General features: G+C 39.3%; 1 protein-coding gene across 1 annotated transcript in view; it reads left to right on the top strand.

Moving 5' to 3' along the window:
* Sp4 (Sp4 transcription factor) overlaps window positions 1-17,197 on the top strand; it is a 64,528-nt gene extending 47,331 nt beyond the window's left edge. Inside the window, exon 6 of the mRNA XM_005084462.4 lies at window positions 10,417-17,197. Within this exon, the coding sequence (XP_005084519.1) occupies window positions 10,417-10,664 (248 nt within the window). The 3' untranslated portion in view covers window positions 10,665-17,197. The remainder of the gene's footprint in view (window positions 1-10,416) is intronic.
* Window positions 17,198-20,733: the final 3,536 nt, after the last annotated feature.

A 20,733-nucleotide genomic window follows, 5' to 3' on the forward strand; every position in this document is an offset into this window, starting at 1 on the left:
GTTTGGTAATGGTGTCTCTACAATGGCTACTTAACATTTCTGCTTGACTAGTGGTAATTAGAAGTCCTGTTGTTGTGTTCTCACTACTGTAGTGCCAGGCTAAACTTCTGTCTCTGTCTAAAATACATAATTGTGCCTAATTTCTGGGACCCCTGTTAACAAGCTTTTTTTCTATTTGTCAGTTTCTATACCAATATCACCCAGTTTTAATTGCTGTAAGCTGCATTCATCTTGACATCTATTGAATCTTCTGCTATAGAATGCTCCTGGCTCTTACTGAGTGAGCTTTGAGTTAGACGTTAACCTGCCCAGGCTGAAGTTGTATGTTGAAGATGTGGGAAGTCCTAGAACTGGCCTTTCTTATATGAGCTTCTGTTTATTATTTATTTGAATGTGGGTCTTCATTTGGCACTAAAGCAATACTGTGAGATAGAAATAAGCTTCTCCCTTCTTCCTCCCCTCCCACCCTCTCCCCCTCCTCCTCCCTCTCCTTCTCCTTAATATCTAAATCGTAATCGTTGCTATCTTACTAACTCAGAATCAGATGTACTTTGTGTTTATTAGATGTTTTGAATACATATTGCCCTATATAAAATTATTCAGTTAAATCATATTAAGGGGGCCGGGGAGATGGCTCATCATTAAGAGTTTACGCTAGTCTTGCAGAGGACCCTAGGGTTAGGGTTAGGGTTAGGATTAGGGTTAGGGTTAGGCAGTGCAGGGCAGTTCACAAGCTCCTTTAACTCCAGCTCTAGGGAATCCAACTTCATCTAGCTTCATAGGTACTGGCATTCATGTATATGTACTCCTCCACAGACAGACTTGGATTCACATACTTTTAGAAAAAAAAATTTTTTAATGATGGAAAATGTTTTAAAAAAAATAAAGCACATTAGGGACTGAGATTGTGGTTTGGTGGTAGAAAGCTTGTTTATCGTGCAGGGGGTCCTAATGTCAGCACTGCAGTGAAACAAGGAAAAACCAGCAGAATAGAGCCGAGTGGTGGTGGCACACGCCTTTAATCCCAGACAGAGGCAGGTGGATCTCTGTGAGTTCAAGGCCAGTGGTCTACAAAAGCTAGTTCCAGGACAGCTAGGTCTATACAGAAAAACCAAAAAGCAGAAACAAAGAGTTGAAAAATAGTCAAGCCAAGTGCTTGTTAAGTTTGTTGAAAACAATGTCAAACAAGTTATCTTTTGAAATAAGTATTGATTAAAATTTGAATATGTTTCAGTTGAAAGCCTTGATCATCCAATGCAAGAATCATTCTGTTCAATAATTAGCTACCATTCTCAATAGAAACACATTGATTGACTGTGAGTAGGTAAATAAGTTATTTTTATTCCCTTTTGAAAGTGGTAAGGATCAATTTGCCTTGCTAAAATAATGTAAAGCTTGTAATGATCCATGCACAGTGTTAAAAAAAATCAATAGTACACAAAACTTGCGAAGGAGGCTCTTCCTGACCTCCTGGCCTGGTTACAGGAGAAAATCACTACGCCTTGTTTTTAGTTATTTTCTTCTTCCAGTGATGCTACCACAGAGGCTGTGGGTAATATCTCTTTAGATATACATCCTGAAATACTTTGCCTGAGTTCATGACAGTCAAGTTAATTTGATGAATAATGCTTTGCCTGGTGGCCCATTCCTTTAGTAGCAGAAGACAAGGGAAGGTACATCTGTGAGTCAAGTCAGCCTCATTTATATAGCAAGTTCCAGACCATCCAGGCATACGGAGGGAGACCCCCACCTCAAAAGAAAAACAAACAAATGAAAACGGTGTGAATAGGCCTCAGTTTTATCATTGGTTCTAGATATCACAGGTTTCTGCACAAAACTTACTCTTTTAGAATACATCCTCTTTTTGATAATCTCTACTTTAGTTTTTAGATGCAATGCAATTGTTATTTTGTTAATGACTTTTGGGGGGGATGGTGTAGATTTAAGCCCCCTCCACCTTTTCCCAATACTGTTAATCTAATGGTGTTTCTGTAGAAGGCAGTCAGGTATGGTCATGCTACAATCTTAAACAATAGGAATTACATTTACCTTTCATGCCAATTGGAAAATGTTACAGGAGTAGAATCAAGTGTTTATTGCACATAATAGGGATATAGATGTACGTATATCTGAAGTTCATGTAATGGTATAGCTCATTTTGGTGAATATTTTGCTGATTTTTTTAAATAATATTTCATTGGCCAGTGACATTGTGCCAAGAAGTTGTCAATCCAGGGATGATTTCCAATAAGTCATGTCACAGGGAGGTTTCTTCTTCAACCATATCTATTATTTTTCACCAGCTAAGAAAAACCCAGAGGAGCTCCTAAAATTCTATCTACAGTAGACTTCAGAGTTTCACAATGTATACGACTTAGTCTTTTAGCCCATAGAAAGTTGTATTTAAGTATTAGCTTAAGTGGAAAGGAAACTTGATAATTGAAATGCCTGTGCTTTTATGTATAAAATAAAAAGTATTAATTGATGAAATAGACAAGATCAGAAACTATAGATACATTTAAAAAATTTCCCAGAGTTATTATACAGCCACTTGCTGCTTCAGTTAGTTGTAAAATGGTCAGAACTATTTACTGTGACTTGACCAGCAGCCAAAATGAATCATTGTTATCTTCAACCTCCTGGTACCTGGGGTTACATTTTGTAACTGGGTAGTTTGCTTGTTGTCTTATCTAAATGATGAGAGGAACAAAGCAAACAATTGAGGAGAGACTCAAACCCAGCGCAGGTTAAGTTTCACATTGTTCTGCCTGCTTTGTGTCTCAGGTTTGATCCTATGGGTCAATGCTTAGAGGTACAAGCAACAAAATATGAGAGAAATTCTATGTATATAGCCAAAGGAGTCAGAAAAGGGGCCATTGTGCTTCCAAACCAGGCCCATCAACATTCCATTGCAGTAGTGACAACACAGGCACCAAAAAGTTTTTACATGCTCATATCTCTAGCCAGAGGATCCAGAAAATGGGGGCTATGCTTACCATACTATGTGAGTGGAATCACCATTACTTTCTCTCTTGTTGCTCAAACTGAGACCCCCAGATCGATGCTACAATAGGCTACAAACTTGACTTTCTAGCTGATGGAATCATAAAAAGATAATACTTGTGTGTTATGGAGGTTCTTCCCCCATCAGTCTGCTGCCCTTGAACCCCAAATAAGCACACAGATGCTATATTCGTTATAAATCTGTTGGCTGATGACTAGGGTTTCTTATTGGCTAGCTCTGTCTTAATTATTAACCCATTTCTATAAATCTATGTATTTTCACATGGTCTTATCTTAACCAGAGAAGGGTCCAGACCTGCTACTCCTTTGTGATCTACACTTCCCAGAATTCTCCTCGTCTGGTAGCCCCACCTATCCCTCCTTCCTGGCCACTAGCCAGTGTTTTATTTATCAACCAGTAAGAGAATCATATATACAGAAGGACATTCCCCCAAGGCTTGTGCCTTGGAAAACATGGAGGAAATATTGGAGGGGGGGAGATAAAAGCTGATAACTAATTCTGTTTGTACAAAAGAAGAAATGCTGGCCCAATCCTGAGCTGTGCTTATACAGGGTCAACAGAATGACTAACACAAAGCCTTGTAAACCACCACCTAATTCTTGCATGTGCACATTCTGTGTGTGTGGGGGGGTGTGGGTGTGGGTGTGTGTGTGTCTGTGTGTGTGTGTGGAGAGAGAGAGAGAGAGAGAGAGAGAGAGAGAGAGAGAGAGAGAGAGAGAGAGAGAGAGAGAGAGAGAGACAGGAGAGAGATCCTGACAATCACTAACTGCTCATGAGTTACAGTTGTATATATCCATGAACACACATGCAGAAACCATCTTAGTATTTTGAGTCAGCCTCTGTCACAGAACCAACAGCTCACAGCTAGGCTGTGGTATAGTGTTAGAGCTGCAGGTGTGTGCCAGACCACCCTCAACTTGTGACATGGGTGCTGGGGTCTGAAGATCCAGATTCAGGTCCTACATGGCGGCTGCACAAGTGGTCTTTCCCACTGACCCTCATCCCCAGACAGGCTTTTTCCAAGACAAAATTAGATAAGAATTTGCACCAGAAGAAATACTTCATGATATTACTTCTATATCCAAAAGTTCTTGATGGCAAAACAACAAATGTTACTAGAAAGAAACTTGAAGGATGCACAATATTAATTACCAAAAAGTTAAGTTAGGGTCTGACATAGTGGTACACATTTTCAGTTTCAGCTCTAGGACGATAGAGGCAGGCAGATCTCTGAGTTCAGTGCTTGTCACATAGTGAATTCCAGGCTACACACACACACACACACACACACACACACACACACACACAGAGTGGGGGGGTGACAGAAGAATGAAAAATGAAGGCAGGAATTAAAGACTAGACTATAGCCCAGGCTGGCCTTGAACTCTCTATATAACCCATACTGGCCTTTAACTTGCATGCAATTACCAAACAGCATATTTCTGAGTTACTCATGGGCCAAGAGACAGTGTAAAGGAAAATTAGAAAATAGGTTCTGCTGGATGCGAAGTTCCTCACACAATTTATAAGATTCAGATAAAGAGTGAATTTTTAACGTCAAATCCTCCTTCTCAGTTCAGTAATCTAATATATTTTTTTTAACCTTAAGACACAAGAAAATGATCCAAAATGAGAAGTTAAATAATAAAGAGTAGAAATAGGAAACCAGTTCAGAAAACCTTTCAGACCCAGGCCTGTGGGCGTGAGGGTTGTTTTCTGTCCTGCCAGAGGTGGAACTCAAGGTTGCCCACAGGGTCAGTACATGCTGTGTCACTGAGCTGATTGCACCCAGACCACTGAACCCAAAATCAGATTTGCTGGGAAGGTCAAACATGTAAATCACACACACACACACACACACACACACACACACACACACACACACACACACCCGACACATTGACTAAGAAAACGGCGTGAACGCCTCTGAAGACTGTGTAGACATCAAGGGGAACATAAATGGATAAGCTGCATGACTCTGTTCTAAATTTGAAAATAACTCTAGAAAAGGCACAGGACAGTACTTGCTGGCGGAGAAGTAGATACAGCGCTTGGGATATAACTCAGGGAAGGAGCACTAATGTAGCACACTGGAGCCCTGAGTGCAGCCCCTTGAACCACCAAAAATACAGTTGCACATTTATTCACTGTGGCCCTTAAGGCCAAGCTAGTCCAGCTTGAAATTTAAAACAAAAAAACCCCAATAACACCAGATACCACAAAAAAAAAGTCCTGTTTTGTAAAGAAATTGAATTTGTGGTTAAAAAACTTCCAAGAAAGAACATCCTGGGTCCAGATCTAAGAAGACTTCATTCTAGGCTTGGAAGTCTGAACATCTGAAAATCATTTAGCAGATTAATAATGAAAGAAGAAAATGGCAATGGCTGAAATAATAGTATTTAACAAGGTTATCTAACTTTTTATAAAAATTCATAAAACTGAGCTGAAGAGAACAATACAAATTTAGCAGTTTAAAAAGAGCACAGTTATCTTCTAGTTCCTTTAGGTCACAGGGCCATGGGTGTGCACTGTGACAGTTCAATCTTGGTGTTAGGTCAGGTCCCTGCTCCCTGCTGTTGGTCACCTGGCCACTGTTTGCTCTTGAGTGGTGCCCGCTTTTCTCACACACCTGTCCTCCTGGGGCAGCTCAAAACTCTGGTCAGCCCTAGTCACGCCTTTAACCTCTCCAACTCTAGGTATAGAGATGTAAAGAGAAGCCTTTTCCTTGCCAGCAGCTTTGGTTTATCCCCCGCCAGTCTCCTGGGCTCTGCCACGTTATAGTCCCCAAATAACGCACGAGACGCTGTATTAATTATGAAGCTGTTGGCCTTGCTTGTTTCTTACTGGCTAGCTCTGACTTAAGTATTTATCCCATAATTGTTAATCTAAGTATTTCTCTTACTGGAGCAAAGTTCCGGACATTTTATTTCTCTGGCGGGCTACATTGTGACTCCCTGTGTTTCTACCCAGAGTCCTCCTGGACTCCTAGTCCCACCTATCTTACTTCCCTATTGGCCAACAGTGCTTTATTGACATATACACAGGACTTCCCCAACATCTCCTCTTTTCTGCTTAAACAAAAAGAAAGGTCTTAACTTTAACATTGTCAAATTATATATAACAGAACAGTTATCAAGTAAGAACACAGTTACAATATTTTAGCAAGATTTAAAGAAAATATCATCCATCCCATCCTTGTGAGTCCAAAGTTCTGTATGTAGCTTATCTTTTATCATAACTAAGGAAAACTATAACTATGTGTCTTCGACTCCATCAAAGACCATAGAAGGATAATATATAAACACTAGAATTGACAGAGACATCTTACTGCCTGGACAGTCACCCGAAGTTCCTCTGTAATGTTGGGGCATCCATCTTCAGCCCATAGGCCACAATGTGTCCAGAAAATTTCTCAGCAAAGCAGGAAATTTCAAACTGTCCATCTGCATTGGCAGTCTGTCAGTCATTTTTCTGTGTCCTGCAGAAAGTCTCGTAGACTCTTCCATGAAGCAGGAACCCTGTAGGACTGTTTGAGTTCAGCAGTCACTTTCCTGTGGTTCCTGCATGTCCAGTTTATACAGCAACAGTCAAGCAGCCTAGGCAAGAGCAGTTTCTTGCCCAAATGGCTAATCTTGCCATGTTGAAAGCAAACTCCATAATGAGTTTCTTTGATGCCCATCTTCCTCTCAGACGTAATTGGTGCTGTCAGGAGCAAACATTTCTCATTGTCAAGAAAAACCCTAAACTATTTTTTTTGTTTGTTTGTTTTACAAGACAGGGTTTCTCTGTATTGTTTTTGGAGGCTGTCGGTCCAGCCCGGCCTCGAACTCACAGAGATCTGCCTGCCTCTGCCTCCCGAGTGCTGGGATTAAAGGCGTGGGCCACCACTGCCTGGCAAAACTCTAAACTATTTTAAATGCCATTTTCTGAAGGTCTTTGAAAGGTTTGAAGACTGTCTATCTGTCTCAAATACACCTCTATATATCTAGAAAACCTAACTTACCTAACTATAAATTCTGACTATTATAAGTAACTATCTATAGTCTGTATTTAATTATGCATTACATTTTAAAAGAACAGTATAAGCACAATACTTAATCAAGAGGAGAAATATACACATCACAAAATTGACCTTGAATTTGTCTCAATAAATGAAAAACCATACCAATACAAAGTATTCATTTCCATACTATAATCCCCTTTTTCCTTTAAAAAGAGATTGGTTGTGATCATTAACCAATTATAAACAACCCCATTCAAATGAAAACAAAGATTTATAAACAAGATGGGAATTAGGACGTCGCTCATTCCAAACTGCTTTGTGCTGTAAGGGGGCGCTGTTCATACCATGGGGATCATGACAAAACTCAGAAACGTGTATAAGTCCTTATTTTTAGGGTCTGTAAGACTGCATCATCTTAGCTGTTTTAGATGTTGAATCACTTGGGCCACTGCTTCTGGGGGTCTTAGTTCATCAAACCACAGAAGCCTGGAAGGAATCTTCAGCTTTTCATTTTCTGTGGAAACATAAACTAAAACTCTTTTCCAAAGTAACATATCCTTATACTTAAATTTTGAAGTCAAGGCATTTTCAAAAGATATAAGTTGAATTAATTCAGCAGCATTTATAATCAAGAGTACTTTAGCAGTTGTTCCTTCCTTAGCAATCAAAAAACTGAAAAACACAATAGCATACAGTATCCAGACTTTGTGTGTATTTTCCATCTTTACGTGGCTTATTTATTTATCTATTATTACTTTATTCCTTTTAATTTATTTATTTTTCTCTGAGACAGGGTTTCTCTTTTGAAATCTGCCTGCCTCTGCCTCTGCAGCAAATCCTTACGGCATGCGCCTCCACAGCCAGCTTCTCTATTTATTTACCACTATGCTGTTTCTTTTTTACTCTCAATCCTATGTACATTTTTAAACACACTGTAAACCTTTAGAGGGTTTTCTCAAGTTCACCTGGCCACTGTTTGCTCTTGAGTGGTGCCCGCTTTTCTCTCACACCTGTCCTCCTGGGGCAGCTCAAAACTCTGGTCAGCTCTAGTCACGCCTTTAATCTCTCCAACTCTAGGTATAGAGAGGTCTCTTTGAACAGCTGGTGTGATTAGATTGGGCCACCTATATAGTTGGGAATAATTTCCCCATGTCAAATTCCATAACCTATTTAGTTACAGCTGTTAAACCCCATTACCCTGTAACATATGTGTAACTTCTGGACATTGGGACATGCACATCCTTGCAGGGCTATGTTGTCTATGATAGTAGCCGTTATAATAGGTTTGATAAGTGAATGCTTTAATCAGAAAAGATAATCATAAACTCTAAAAGCCAGGTAGAGTTGGAATAATTAAAATAACTTGACTATAAAATTGTATCATCTGTAGTTAAAATAACAGTTCTTTGCATCCTTAAAGTCCACTGATGGTGTTTGCAGAAGGTAGGAAATAAGAAATTATTATCCAATATAGCAGGAAGCACTTCTCTGGAAAAGGGCATTGAGCTAAAAGGAGTCATTTCCCTAGTGAAAGTATACTTGTATATAATTTGAATATTTAAGATTCCAACTAGCTCCTTTGTGGCTTAAAGTTAATTTGGTAACCAAATGGATGAGTAGGACTGGGGGAGTCCACACTAAGCATGTCACCATTGTTTCCCTTTTGGCATTTGTCATGGAACTGCTGTGGGCTAGAGTTTCTGAACTACTCACTGGAGTGATAGACCTGCACGGTGGCTGATAATTCAAGAGCAGGAACTAAAGTCAGAAGTGTTTGGGTTTTTCTGTGGCCAGTGCCTTGCATAGATCATCTTACTGTTGGAAAGTGACTGAGTTTATGAACATTGCAATTAATAAGTGTTTGCTAGACAGCCACCATATGGATATATCTCCAGCTGTGTACTTAGAAGAGGCTCCCACGTCTCAGATCATCACCCTCCGGTGTGTGAATCAGACACTGTGAAATAATGGCAGTCTGTAGTCACCCTGTGGTGGTAACATAAAAAGCCCACATTAGGTTCTGTACCTTCCAGACAAGCTAGTTGCTGAGCCTGGACTTACCTATAAGATAAAACTCTAAAGCTAGATCTTCAGGGTTTCCCTAGCTTGAAAGTTATAAATTGAAGTCTTTTTTTTTATGGTCCAATAGTAAATGATGCCAAGACTGTTTCTCAGCTGTATTTAATTTTCATCCTTGCCTGAGTGTCAGTATTCATAATATATGGGCTCCCTTACTTTAGAGATTTGCTACCTGTATTTTCAGTGCCTCTGAGAATTTTGTCCAATGCATTTATTTAGCCTTTGAAGGAAAAACTTGTATATTGTAAATGTAATGAAGGCAAGGGTGGAGTGGGGGAGTGGGACATCTAATGTGCTAAAACTTTAAATTGTGGTTTTTCTCTTGTTAAGTCAAAGGAGGGGCAAGAAAAAATATCTGACAGATAAATCTCTATATTATCAGAGTTCTGTTTCCTACCAGGAAAACACCATTTCACTGCCATAACAGTTGTGGAAGGAAGGACTAAAGCTAGTAGCAAGTTAGCTTTTGTAAACATCAGGATAGAACCATCAACCAGGTCTCCATGTGTTTTATCCCTTTACTCAAAAAGAAGAAAGAAGTTGTCCCATGTGTCCGCCCCCGCCGTTTTTGTTTTTGTTTTTGTTTTAGTGAACATTTGATTTTTATTCCAGTAAATAGAAGTGGTTCTAACTAGAACTGACGTTTGTTTTTTGTAGAAAACATGCTTAAGGATCAAGATATCACCATTTTCTTTGGAAGCTTAAAGCTACATTTAATTTGAAGTGTATGTTCCCAGCTCTCATTTATTTTTTACAATAAAAATCTAGCATACTACTAAATTCTTAGCTCAGAATAGTTTCTAAGATGTATCATGCCTCTCAAGTTTAGAGGCAGGGCCCAGCCATTAACTCAACTTCAGCACACATGGCCCTTTCTCTTTCGTGCTGTGTTTAGTTCATTGGCGGAGACTGTCAAGTTCTCCTGTGCCAGGAATCCAACTCTCCCCCCCCTCCCACCTTCAGTTCATGGCAGAAACAGGACTTTTATGCTCAGATATTTTATTTTCAGCCACATGGTTTTTCTCCTACATTATTTGCTTGATAGTTTTTTGTTTGCTTGTTTTGTTGCTGCGGTTTTAAACAGGAAGGGCTAGGAGATAACAATGGCAGAGGGCTTGCCTACCATGAACAAGCTACCTATCTACCATCATAGTAACAAGAAGAAAGTATTGTTTGCCTATTCAAAGTAGGCACATCTCTGTCTATCATACCTTATAAAAGTAGAATGTGCTTTGAAGATAAATTACTAAAAACTAACATCTCATTTAATTAAGACATACGTAATCCCATTTACTTTTTATGTTTTCAGGTGAAAAGAGATTTGAATGTCCAGAATGTTCTAAAAGGTTCATGCGGAGTGACCACCTTTCCAAGCACGTCAAAACTCACCAGAATAAGAAAGGAGGTGGGACAGCTCTCGCCATTGTTACCTCGGGAGAACTGGACTCATCTGTTGCAGAGGTGCTTGGCTCTCCAAGGATTGTCACAGTTGCAGCCATTTCTCAAGATTCGAATCCAGCAACTCCCAATGTTTCGACAAACATGGAAGAATTCTGAAACGCTATTTATAACAAAGACCTCTCGTGCTGCACTTAAGTTTACACACCTTTGAAAATCTGGAAATGGGCTGGTCAAGTGGAAATCAGAGTAGGAAGTCACATTGCATCCTTGGCATCATCAACAGTTCCAGGGATTTTTTTTTTTTTTTGGTTCAGCACTGAAAAGTGTTGAATTTTTTAAAAATGGAAAAAGAAAACCAATATACTGGAAACAGAAAAGTATTTCTTCCATGCTATAAGTTGCTGTAGTTTTTTTGGAAGTACATCACATACCCTTTAAACAGAACTCTCCCTTCTTTAGCATCATGTGTTTTTTAGCGTGTCTAAAGAGACAGACCATACGAATTTGCAGGCTGGACCTTAATTGGACTTAATCTGTTTGGAAGTACTTTGTTAAAATATTTAGTCATTAATAACTTACACGCACTTCTTTTACTCTGTAGCACAGAAAACAGATGGTTACCTGACAATAGGGATAATACTGTGTTTCTTTGGCTTGGTTTTTGGAGAGATCCATGCAAAATAGTTTTGGCCGTCTTTTCTAAATATCAAAAGTTCTTCAAAAGTTGAATTAGGTTACGTTCCAAAACACCAATCTGAGATGTATCTCAGGTCTTTATCACCACTACATTGTAGTAGTGTGTACGCAGACAATCAGTGGAGCCCAATTATTTTCTCCATTTTGGAGACACAAGAGGACCTTAGAGCAAAAATCTTAGGTTAAATTTTAGATTGAAACCTTAGGAAAATGTCGGGGGAAAATTCGTTAGAACAGAGTTCATGATAGCTTCAGAAAGGCAAGAGGAAGCAGTTTAAACAATGTTTTGAAGTTAGGGTTGATTGTGTGCCTAACCCTGTGTTCAGTAGCAAAATTTCATTTTAAATGTTCATACTGGAAATGCTTGCATAGATTTACAGATCTATGTAATTCTATGTAATTTTGTATTATGTAAATATGAGTTATGCTGACAGTGTGCAGGATTCTTTATGGTTTGACTTAGCCAAAGAAAGAATTATTGTGCTTTTCCCAGGCCAGCAGAAAATTATTCTAACTACATTATAGTTTTTGGGTTTTTTTTTTAACTAAAACTTGGCAAGTCTAATTTTTTTTTCTAGTGCTGTGTTAGGTTTATTAAGAACTTATATCACAGTGATATCTTTATGTTGTATCAATAACAGAATTTTCCCTAAAGGTCTAGACAGTTTAACAAATGTATAATAGAAAAGATATTATGAAGCAAAAAATATTTTTGGAAAACCAGAATACTTTTCAGTCAAATAGCGACTGAAAATATATTTCATTGTTTGTGCAAGCAAGGGTCTTAGAGAAGAGCGTCTTCTTAGGAAAGGTGGCCAAACGTTTCATATGGAAAACAATTGGATTATTCTAATAGATTAAAGTTAGTAAGACACTTAGTGTTTTTAGGACGTATTTACACAGAATCATAACTATTGAAACTGACCATTTGGAAACTGAAGTTTTTGCCTACTTCGTTTGTTGCCATCATTGGTTGGAATATAGGTCTATGTTTTCTTGTGCATTCTTTATTATTTCGAGAAAAGTACTGCTCATGAGAATTCTCTTCCAAATTCATGATGTTTCTTGTATTTTTGATGAAGGAGGAATACTGTAATGATCACTGTTTACACTATGTACACTTTAGGCCAGCCCTTTGTAGCGTTATATAAAACTGAAGGCCTTTTGTGCTTTCGGTTTGTATAAAAAAAAAAGCTTTGAGATTAAAGGAAAAAAATTTTTACACTGTGGTTATAAATTTCAAGTTTCTTAAAGCTTTTGTAGACTTGTAACAAAGTCTTTAAATTTTAGTTGAATTTTGTAAATTGTTTTGTATATTTTATTTAATGTATTCTTAACAACTGATGTATCTGGCTTTAAAACATCAGAATCAGTTTGTTGTTTTGTGTGGTACAGTGGAGCATTTGGTAGTGTTAATTTTAATTTTATTATATAGGAGCTGAAACATCAAATATCTATTTTATCTATCATGCTACACAATCAGTGCTATAAAATTTTTTTATGCAAAGAGACTTTCTTAATGTTTTAAATCATGTTTCCTCCAAGCTGTACCTTTCTTTGTGAGCACCAAGTCTGAGCACTCTGCCATCACTAATTCCATGAGCCAGTTTTACGGAACCCATGCGTGCTCATCAGAAGTGCAAGTTACCCTCACCAGCAGTGAGGCCTATTGTCAATGTATCAGACTGAATCTAAACAACCTTACAGTATATAAAATAGTCAGCGGGCACATGTCACCGCCGAAATCAGAACTATCTTGACAGTCTGTTCCGCATACCGTTCTGAGTCCACCTTTCTGTCGCACAACAGTCGTAATTTCAGTGTCCTTTGTTTGACTCAGTGGGATCTATCTGTGGCAGGGCACGGATGTGCAGTTGAGTCTCGTTAATGGCATTTCACTGCTCATTCTCTTTGCCACTTGTTATGAAGCTTTTCTTTGTAAAATTATCAGTGCAAAGCTCTGTACTTACCATGGTAGAACTCCAGTGTTAGAATAGTTCCCTCTTACAGTACACTTTCTTTGGTTAGGTTTGTGTATGTGTTGCTGATTACATTAGAACTTGATGTTAAGTCATTATTTATCACACTCATGAGAGCAGTAATAAAAGTGTGTAATCTAGGAGAAAAAAGTTAATTTGTCAAACTTAGATAAGCATGATGTTTAGGTCCTATTTTTCAATTTTATAACTTTTATTGCAACAATATTTGTATTTAAGTCTCCATTTTAATGCCTTGTGGTGTTTTTTTTATGCATGTCACTAAGTTGTCATCCACATAAATTGATGTGCAGCATAGGGTATTAAATCTACATAATGATTTTAAAACAGAAATAGTTGATGGTAAAATGTAAATGTTTTGCAAAAATTCCTTATAAAAAGTTTCGTAGTAACATTTCACTTGTAAATTTTTTGTAAAAAAGAAAATGGAAAAAAGATGAATACAGGAAAAAAAAACTGTTTTCCCTTATCCTAGAGTTTAGACAATTATTCTGCCAGCAAAGCCTCTGGGGCTGTAATTGACATTTTTACAGTGCTGATTTGTATAAAATTTGTTTTTTTGTGGATTTGGAAATAAAATCATGTACAAGTTGTTGCCTGCAGTAACAATTGCAAGTAACCTATTAAAGTCCCCTTGGGTTAAACATGCTTCATTTAATTATGTATACCATAGAGCAGCAATAAAGTGTTTAAACTACCAACCTTCTCATCACGGTGAACACTGAAAATTTAAATGCCTCTCACTAGAAAATGTATTGGCAACCTTTCTTAATCCTGGTGTTAAGATCTGATCAACACTCTTCTGAAAATACCGCCAAAGAACACCAGTTTAAATTGCATGTTAATTTTCGACCATTGCTGTAGACATTTATGGAAATTAAATTTTGATTTAGAGACACTTTATTTAAATAATTTTATGCAATAAATGTTAGGGAATAGTAGGATGATCTAAAAAAATGAAAAACAAAACAATACTTAAGCTCATAGAAACATGTAGAATCAGTATACACCACCTAGATGTGGGAAGGTCCGTAAGAACAGAACTGCTTTTCCTTCTCTGAGGCTCACACGTCTTACAAAAACCTTACCACCATAAGAATACGCTACACTGTGACATTAGTGGACATGTTTCCAAGTCTGCAGATCCAGCCAGGCTGTTAGACACAAAGAGAAGTGAACTGCCCACTTGGCTCCAACTAGTGTTTAAACGTGGGCTGGTTAGGTTGGCATACTGTGTGTGTACATAGCTTGTATGGCACAGTCTAAGGGAATGGCGGGGCTACAACATACATACATACATACATACATACATACATACATACATACGTAGCATGCGTTCTTAACAGTGATCAGACCAAGGAGCAGTTAAATTCATACTTCTCTGCCAAATAACAACTTTGTCAAAAGATTTCATGCCGAAACTAAAGGTACCCCCCTTGACCAGGACTATTAATTACACCTGTTTCTTGTTCCCCTGAGATGTTCTTTTCCTTAAGCCCAAATCGTATGTCTGTTCCCAAAGATAAACTTGGAGTTCCTTGGCCTAGTTGCCTGATCATCTTACCGATGAGCACTGATTAAATTTCTTTATATCCCTCCCAAAACTAGTATATGGTTCAGTTTCCCGAAAGATTAGCATGTACTCATCAGGATGTCACTGCATGAAAAGGTAATGAAACTCAAAACTCAAAACTTTCACTTTGAGTACAGTAATGGTTCCAAAGTTTCTGAACTAGGAATTTCAACCGCATGTTCAAGACTGAAGCAAAACGTGGGGTCAGCCACAGACTGCGGATGTGAAACTGTTTGGTGTGGAACTGAAGCAATGGTTAGAGCCGGTATTGTGATAGCTGTTGTAAAAATTGACCTTGAAGGTCAGGAAGTTTATGTTTGGTGGAGCTTGTCTTATTTAAAAGTTTAGGTGCTAAGTTATAGAAGCACGGAGACTTCAGATGCCAGTGGTAAATGTGAATTTCCTTGATTCTCCAGTGATTGTTGTATGTGCTGTGATGTGCAGTAGTACGCTCGATCGATCTATAAGTTGTGTTGCGGGGTTTTTAAAAGGCATTTTCTAGGATTTTTTTTTCTGGTTGGCATAGCCTTGGACTCTGCTTCTCTTAGTAGCAGGTGGCGACGAAATTGTTTATTTTTTTGGAGACCCGAGCGAGTTCTCAAATGGAAATCGTGGAAGGAGTCAAGGAAGGAGCGGGCAGGGGTAGGGCCGTTCATAACGAAGTTGTCTGCACTTGGAGAAGAAGCCGGAGTTCGGGCCGAGCTGGATTTGTCGTTATTGTGTCTGCATCTTGCCCTTATTTGCACAATGGTGATCGACACTGTTAGTTAAGTATACCAGGCCCCGGGTAAGCAGCAAACGTTTCAGTCCGCAACCTAGAAAAGAGGTTACTTTATTCATGATACTGTGCCAAAGCGGCATGAACTGGATATGCCTTGTGAGCAGCAGAAGCAAGCGCGAGGTTCAGTGTCTTGATGTGAGCCAGCTCTCTGATTCATGTGTTCCCTTGACGACCCACGTTTTTTTTACTTCTCCAGACACTCATACCATTTCAGGAGGTCACCGTTTGTTTGTTTTAAGCTCTTACCACCTCACAGAGGTCCCCACCTCCACTACTGTGTTGGGACTTGGATTTCAACATGGGAATCTGGGGAGACAAACCCATCAGACCCTGCAAGAGGCATTGAACAGTTCCCAACAAGATGAATGGCGAAAAGAAGCGTCACGTTGCAAAGCTAACTCAAAACTGCCTGGGAAGGAAGGAAACGTCAGCGGGAATGCCCCCATTTCAACCACGTTTTTTTTTTTTCTCTCTCCCTTCTCAAGCTGAGCTAGTCTGAGGTACCTCAAAATCGCACGATAGTCCTCTCCAGATTGGCATGTCACACTAGGGACAAGACTGGAGCTACTGAGGCACCTCGAGATTGTGCCTCCTGGGAAGGAGCCAAAGCAGGGCAAGTGAGGATGCCCAAGTTTCGAGACAAGACGAGAAAGCTCACGCGCAGACAGAGCAGACACCACCGAGGGACAGGAGACAAGTAAGGGATGGTGAGCCTGTGCAGCTGCCTCGAGCAACAACGATTCACCTCTGCATCCTGCCTTTCTAGGTGGTTGGCTTGTTTTAAATCGTGTTATTTATTATCTTGGTATGAAATGCAGTCTAATAAAATATTTTATTTATAGTAGTATTTTGTGATGTGAAGGCTATAACAAAGTTATATTTTCTGCTGATAAGATTGTTTCTAGTTTATGTACTTTTATGCCGGAATTAAATGTATGAGTTGTTCATGGCGCAATGTAAAGGCCGTCGTGATTTCTAAGTATTTGATCACCTAACAGGTTTAGGAACCACTACTGGGGAAAATGTCATATAAAAGCAAACAAGCTAACAAAAAAGGAAGATATCAAATTCAGTAATGGTGTTAGCTGGTTAGACCTCTAATTAACATAACCATTTTATATCTTTACAACCTTCTTACTGACTTATGCTTTTGTGTATGTGCTTGGTGGGGTGTTACATCTCTAATGATGCTTTGTAAGAATGAAGTTTTTGTGAGAATGAAGTTTATGAGTTATTGTATTCCTTTCTGATTTCATGGACAGAAAAAAATGCCATTGTAGAAAAAAAATCAAATCCCAATTTGGTGGTCCTATATTAGTTTATTTAAAGAACCTGAGATGTTTTGTTGTTGGTTGTTCTCTTTATTTTTCTTTGTTTTTCATAATGTAGACAGTAGTTTGGATTAAAAGTCTATGTAAATTGGTCCACAAATTCTGTAAGTAACTAGAAGTACTTTCCTCTTACATCCTGTTTGTGAAAAAGACAGATTTAAGAAAAAGTGAAAGAAAAAAAGAATACCTAGCAGATTTCTTGGAGTTAATCATTTTACAGATACAGACATTTTTCTGTATTTTTTAGGAAAAGAATTATCTTGCTGATGAAAAGTGAATTTTGAATATTAATTAAACTTATTTGAATCTGTGATCTTGGCAATTCTTGAAAGCATTAATATGAATTAAGACACACACCCCCGAAAATAAATCCAAATAAAACACTTCTCTTCTGCTTATATATTTTATAGTAACGGGATTTTCATTAGGTTTGTGAATTTATGTCTTTTAGGAAAATAGGAAACATCTTTAACTCCCACATTCAGAATAATCCAAAAGTGTGATTTTTTTTTTCAGGAAACTCCAAGCAGCTCTCCCATGTAAATTTTCTTCTCTTAAACTGGAGTGTTGCCTTAGCCCTGAAGTCCATGCAGCTTTTTCTAGGGACCCTGCTTGTGCTCTTGGCATTTATATTACCCAACAGGTGGAGCGGTGGTTGCTCTGTTGTAGGAAGGCAGAACAATTGATTTCCTCCACATTCAGGTAACAAACCAAGTCTCCCTATTCCAAGTTCAGTCTGTTCCCCCTTGAAAGATTATGAAGACAGTTGTGGATTCTGGTTTTCCATTTTCTGTGTCCTCGGTATTTGGGGCACTCCCAAATTAATGTCAGAACTTAATCTTCAAGGAGATTGTGTGTTAAGACTGGGAATTTTGCAAGCGACTGTCCCGGGGTGGGGACCCTTGTGAAAGCCTCCAGAGAGCGAGCTCAACCTTTTTGGTTGTGAGCCTAGCCTTTAACGGCTGAGCCATGTCTCCAGCCCGAGCTCGACCTTTTTGCCATGTGAATGCACACAGAGAAGAAACCATCTGTGCGCCATCATGTGACACAATCTGAGAGAGCCTTCATCTTGTGCTTCCGGACCCTGAGAACTGAGAGAGTTCTGATGTTGATAAGCTACCTAATTCGTGGTATTTTTTTTTATAATAGCCACTCAGAGACCAGGGTGACAGTCAAGCTGCTTAATGAAGCACAAAGCACGAAGTCCATTTAGCAAAGGAGATGTACATAGTGACAGAGAAAGGTTCCCAGAGCAACCACGCTTCCTCCAATCCCGTCCTTGCTGGATCCTGGGCTGAAGTAAAGTTGTTAACTAGAAGTGTCTGCTACCTCCTGGTGTGTGGAGTGTTCTCAGTACTTTAATAACTAGTATGGTCTCAGATGGCTTTGTGCTCTCCCTACACCCTTGCTTTCAATGTTTGAACGAAAAGACACAGTTTACCAAACATCCATTTAACTGCTAACACAGTTTTGCGATGAAGCCCAGACTTCTATGTAGTATTTTTCTTAAACACGGGAGTCAAGAAAATGCAGGCAGAAGTCATTTTCCTTCAAAATCGTTAGGGCTGACTCAGAACTTCCCACAAAATTGATACAGGATACATATTGATCCAATCATCATACCTTGAACAATTTTAAAAGATAAATCAGAGAAATGGTTAGCGAATGTTACATTAAAAGATAAGATCAATTTCTTCCAGATCTTTCTTGCCTATTTATTGAAAGTAGGGCATGATCAATTATTTTATACACCACCAGGGAGCCTCGTCATTGATGCTGCAACATTGTCTTCTGGTATTGCCTAAAAGTTTTCATTTATACTTCTGAAAGAGCTTTGCTAGATATTTAGACATTTCTTTATGCCTTGCTCTCATACATTAAGAAAACAAATGAAAGTGCTCCTTCATACCAGGCCTGAAATTTCCATTCATGTTTTTGACTGGGTGTTAGATTTTTGCTGTATTCTTTGTCTTGTTTTTGAGACACGGTCTCCGTATAGTCCAGGCTGGTCTTGAACTTGATATATAGTCAAGGAAGATCTTGAACTCCTGAGCCCTTTGCCTCAATGTCTGTCCCAAATTCTGGGTCTACAGACATACAACACCACACCAGATTTCAATGGTAGTTTTCTTTTTCCTCCCCCTCCTCCTGCCCCTCTCCCCTCTCACCCATTTTAAAGATTCTCGTGTAGCCCAGACTGACCTCGAACTGAACATGTATGGAAGGCTGACCTAGAACTCCTGATCCTCCAAATGTTGTATGCCCCTAAGTCTACTCTTGAATGATAGTTTTAAAATTGTCATATTAGTTCTTTCATACTCCAGGTTCAGTCAGTAGATGAAGACTGATCACCCTCTACTGAGTGTAGATTGCACTTAATGACTTCCTTCTAATATGTAGAATACAGTGTACAGACCAGACACATGAGATTCAATCATAAGAAGTCACTATGGTCTCTTAGTTCTCTAGGAGTTGTTCTTCTGGGGAGCACTGATACCATCATATGAACAACTCTATCCAAGGCCCTGGGAGTGAGGAAATGGTACCTCTGCACAGCAGACTCCTAAATGAGCCCACAAGGATTGTCCACCCCAGACCACTGTTAGGATGACTGTAGACTCAGTCTGTGGAGGCCCTGTCCAGGGATACCCAATAAAACACTTCATAAATTCTTGATCAGTGCAATATGAGCTGTTGGGTGTTGTTCAAAGAAGCTACTTTTGGAGAGGGTATTGGTGCCCAAAAGTTACCGTCTATATATAGCTAGCCTTTTTAGTCCACACTCCCCCTCTCAGGTATGAACTGGGGGCTAGTCGGCTGATTTGTTACACCACAAGAGATCACTAGTATATCCCATGAGTCCTCAGTTTTAACTCAGTGTCATCATCTGGGCCATTCGGGGCCTTGACACACATTTTGTTCACAGGATGCCCCGCTGGGGCCTCCAAGAACATCCTCTCACTGACTGTATTCAACCAAGCTCTGCTGAAGATGTGTAGATGGTAAGAATGACAAGAGGTTTGCCTCCTTAATAACCACAAATACCACAAATGTCAGATACCAATTGGGGGGGGGGCGGGGGTTGTCAATGCGTGCTGCATTGAACCATGAACCACATTTCAAGTTGTGTTTTATTTCCTTTCTACTCCCACCAACCTCTTTTCTTCTGTTAAGGCTGTCATTCTATCTATTCCCGGACAAGCCTAGTGTTTACAGAGGAGACTATGTTGGCATCCTCTGTGTGCCATAGGGAAAGGATGCCTTAACTTCCACATTTCTCAACCATAGCCAACTCCTAGTAGGCCTCATGGGGGAAGGGGGGAGGCTCTGCTCTTTGTGTGGGCAAGAAATTGCTTTTGGTAGTTGCTGAGGGATTCTATGCTGGTGGAATGTCAGGCATTAATAAGAGCATATTTGTCCTTGGAAAGCTGAAAATGTTCTAGCACCGTATGATATTCTACATCCTGGGAAAATAGATCACTAGCCTATTAGAATTATACGTATTTAAGGGGGGAAAAAAGCAAACAGCACTTAACTGGCTCAGGAAGAAAGCTTGCCATGTGCATAACCAGAGTGAATTTTACACCGGCAAAGGAAACGGAAGAGTTGCCAAAACCAAACCATATGGGTGCCCTCCTTCCATCCTGCTCCCCTAAACGGCAAATCGCACAGAATGGGTTTTCGTAAACTGTTCAGTTCTAGCAAATGCAAAGACGCGCGCTAATCCATTTGTGGCCTCCATGCCTTTACCACGGCAATTCCTTCTTTACCCTCCTCCCTTCCCGGCACCTGACTTGCAATCCTTTTTCTTAATCTGGTCTCCAGTTGAGATGTAACTGACAGAAAT

Source organism: Mesocricetus auratus, unplaced genomic scaffold (assembly GCF_017639785.1).
Source record: "Mesocricetus auratus isolate SY011 unplaced genomic scaffold, BCM_Maur_2.0 Super-Scaffold_15014, whole genome shotgun sequence".
In the NCBI taxonomy this organism is placed as follows: Eukaryota; Metazoa; Chordata; class Mammalia; order Rodentia; family Cricetidae; genus Mesocricetus; species Mesocricetus auratus.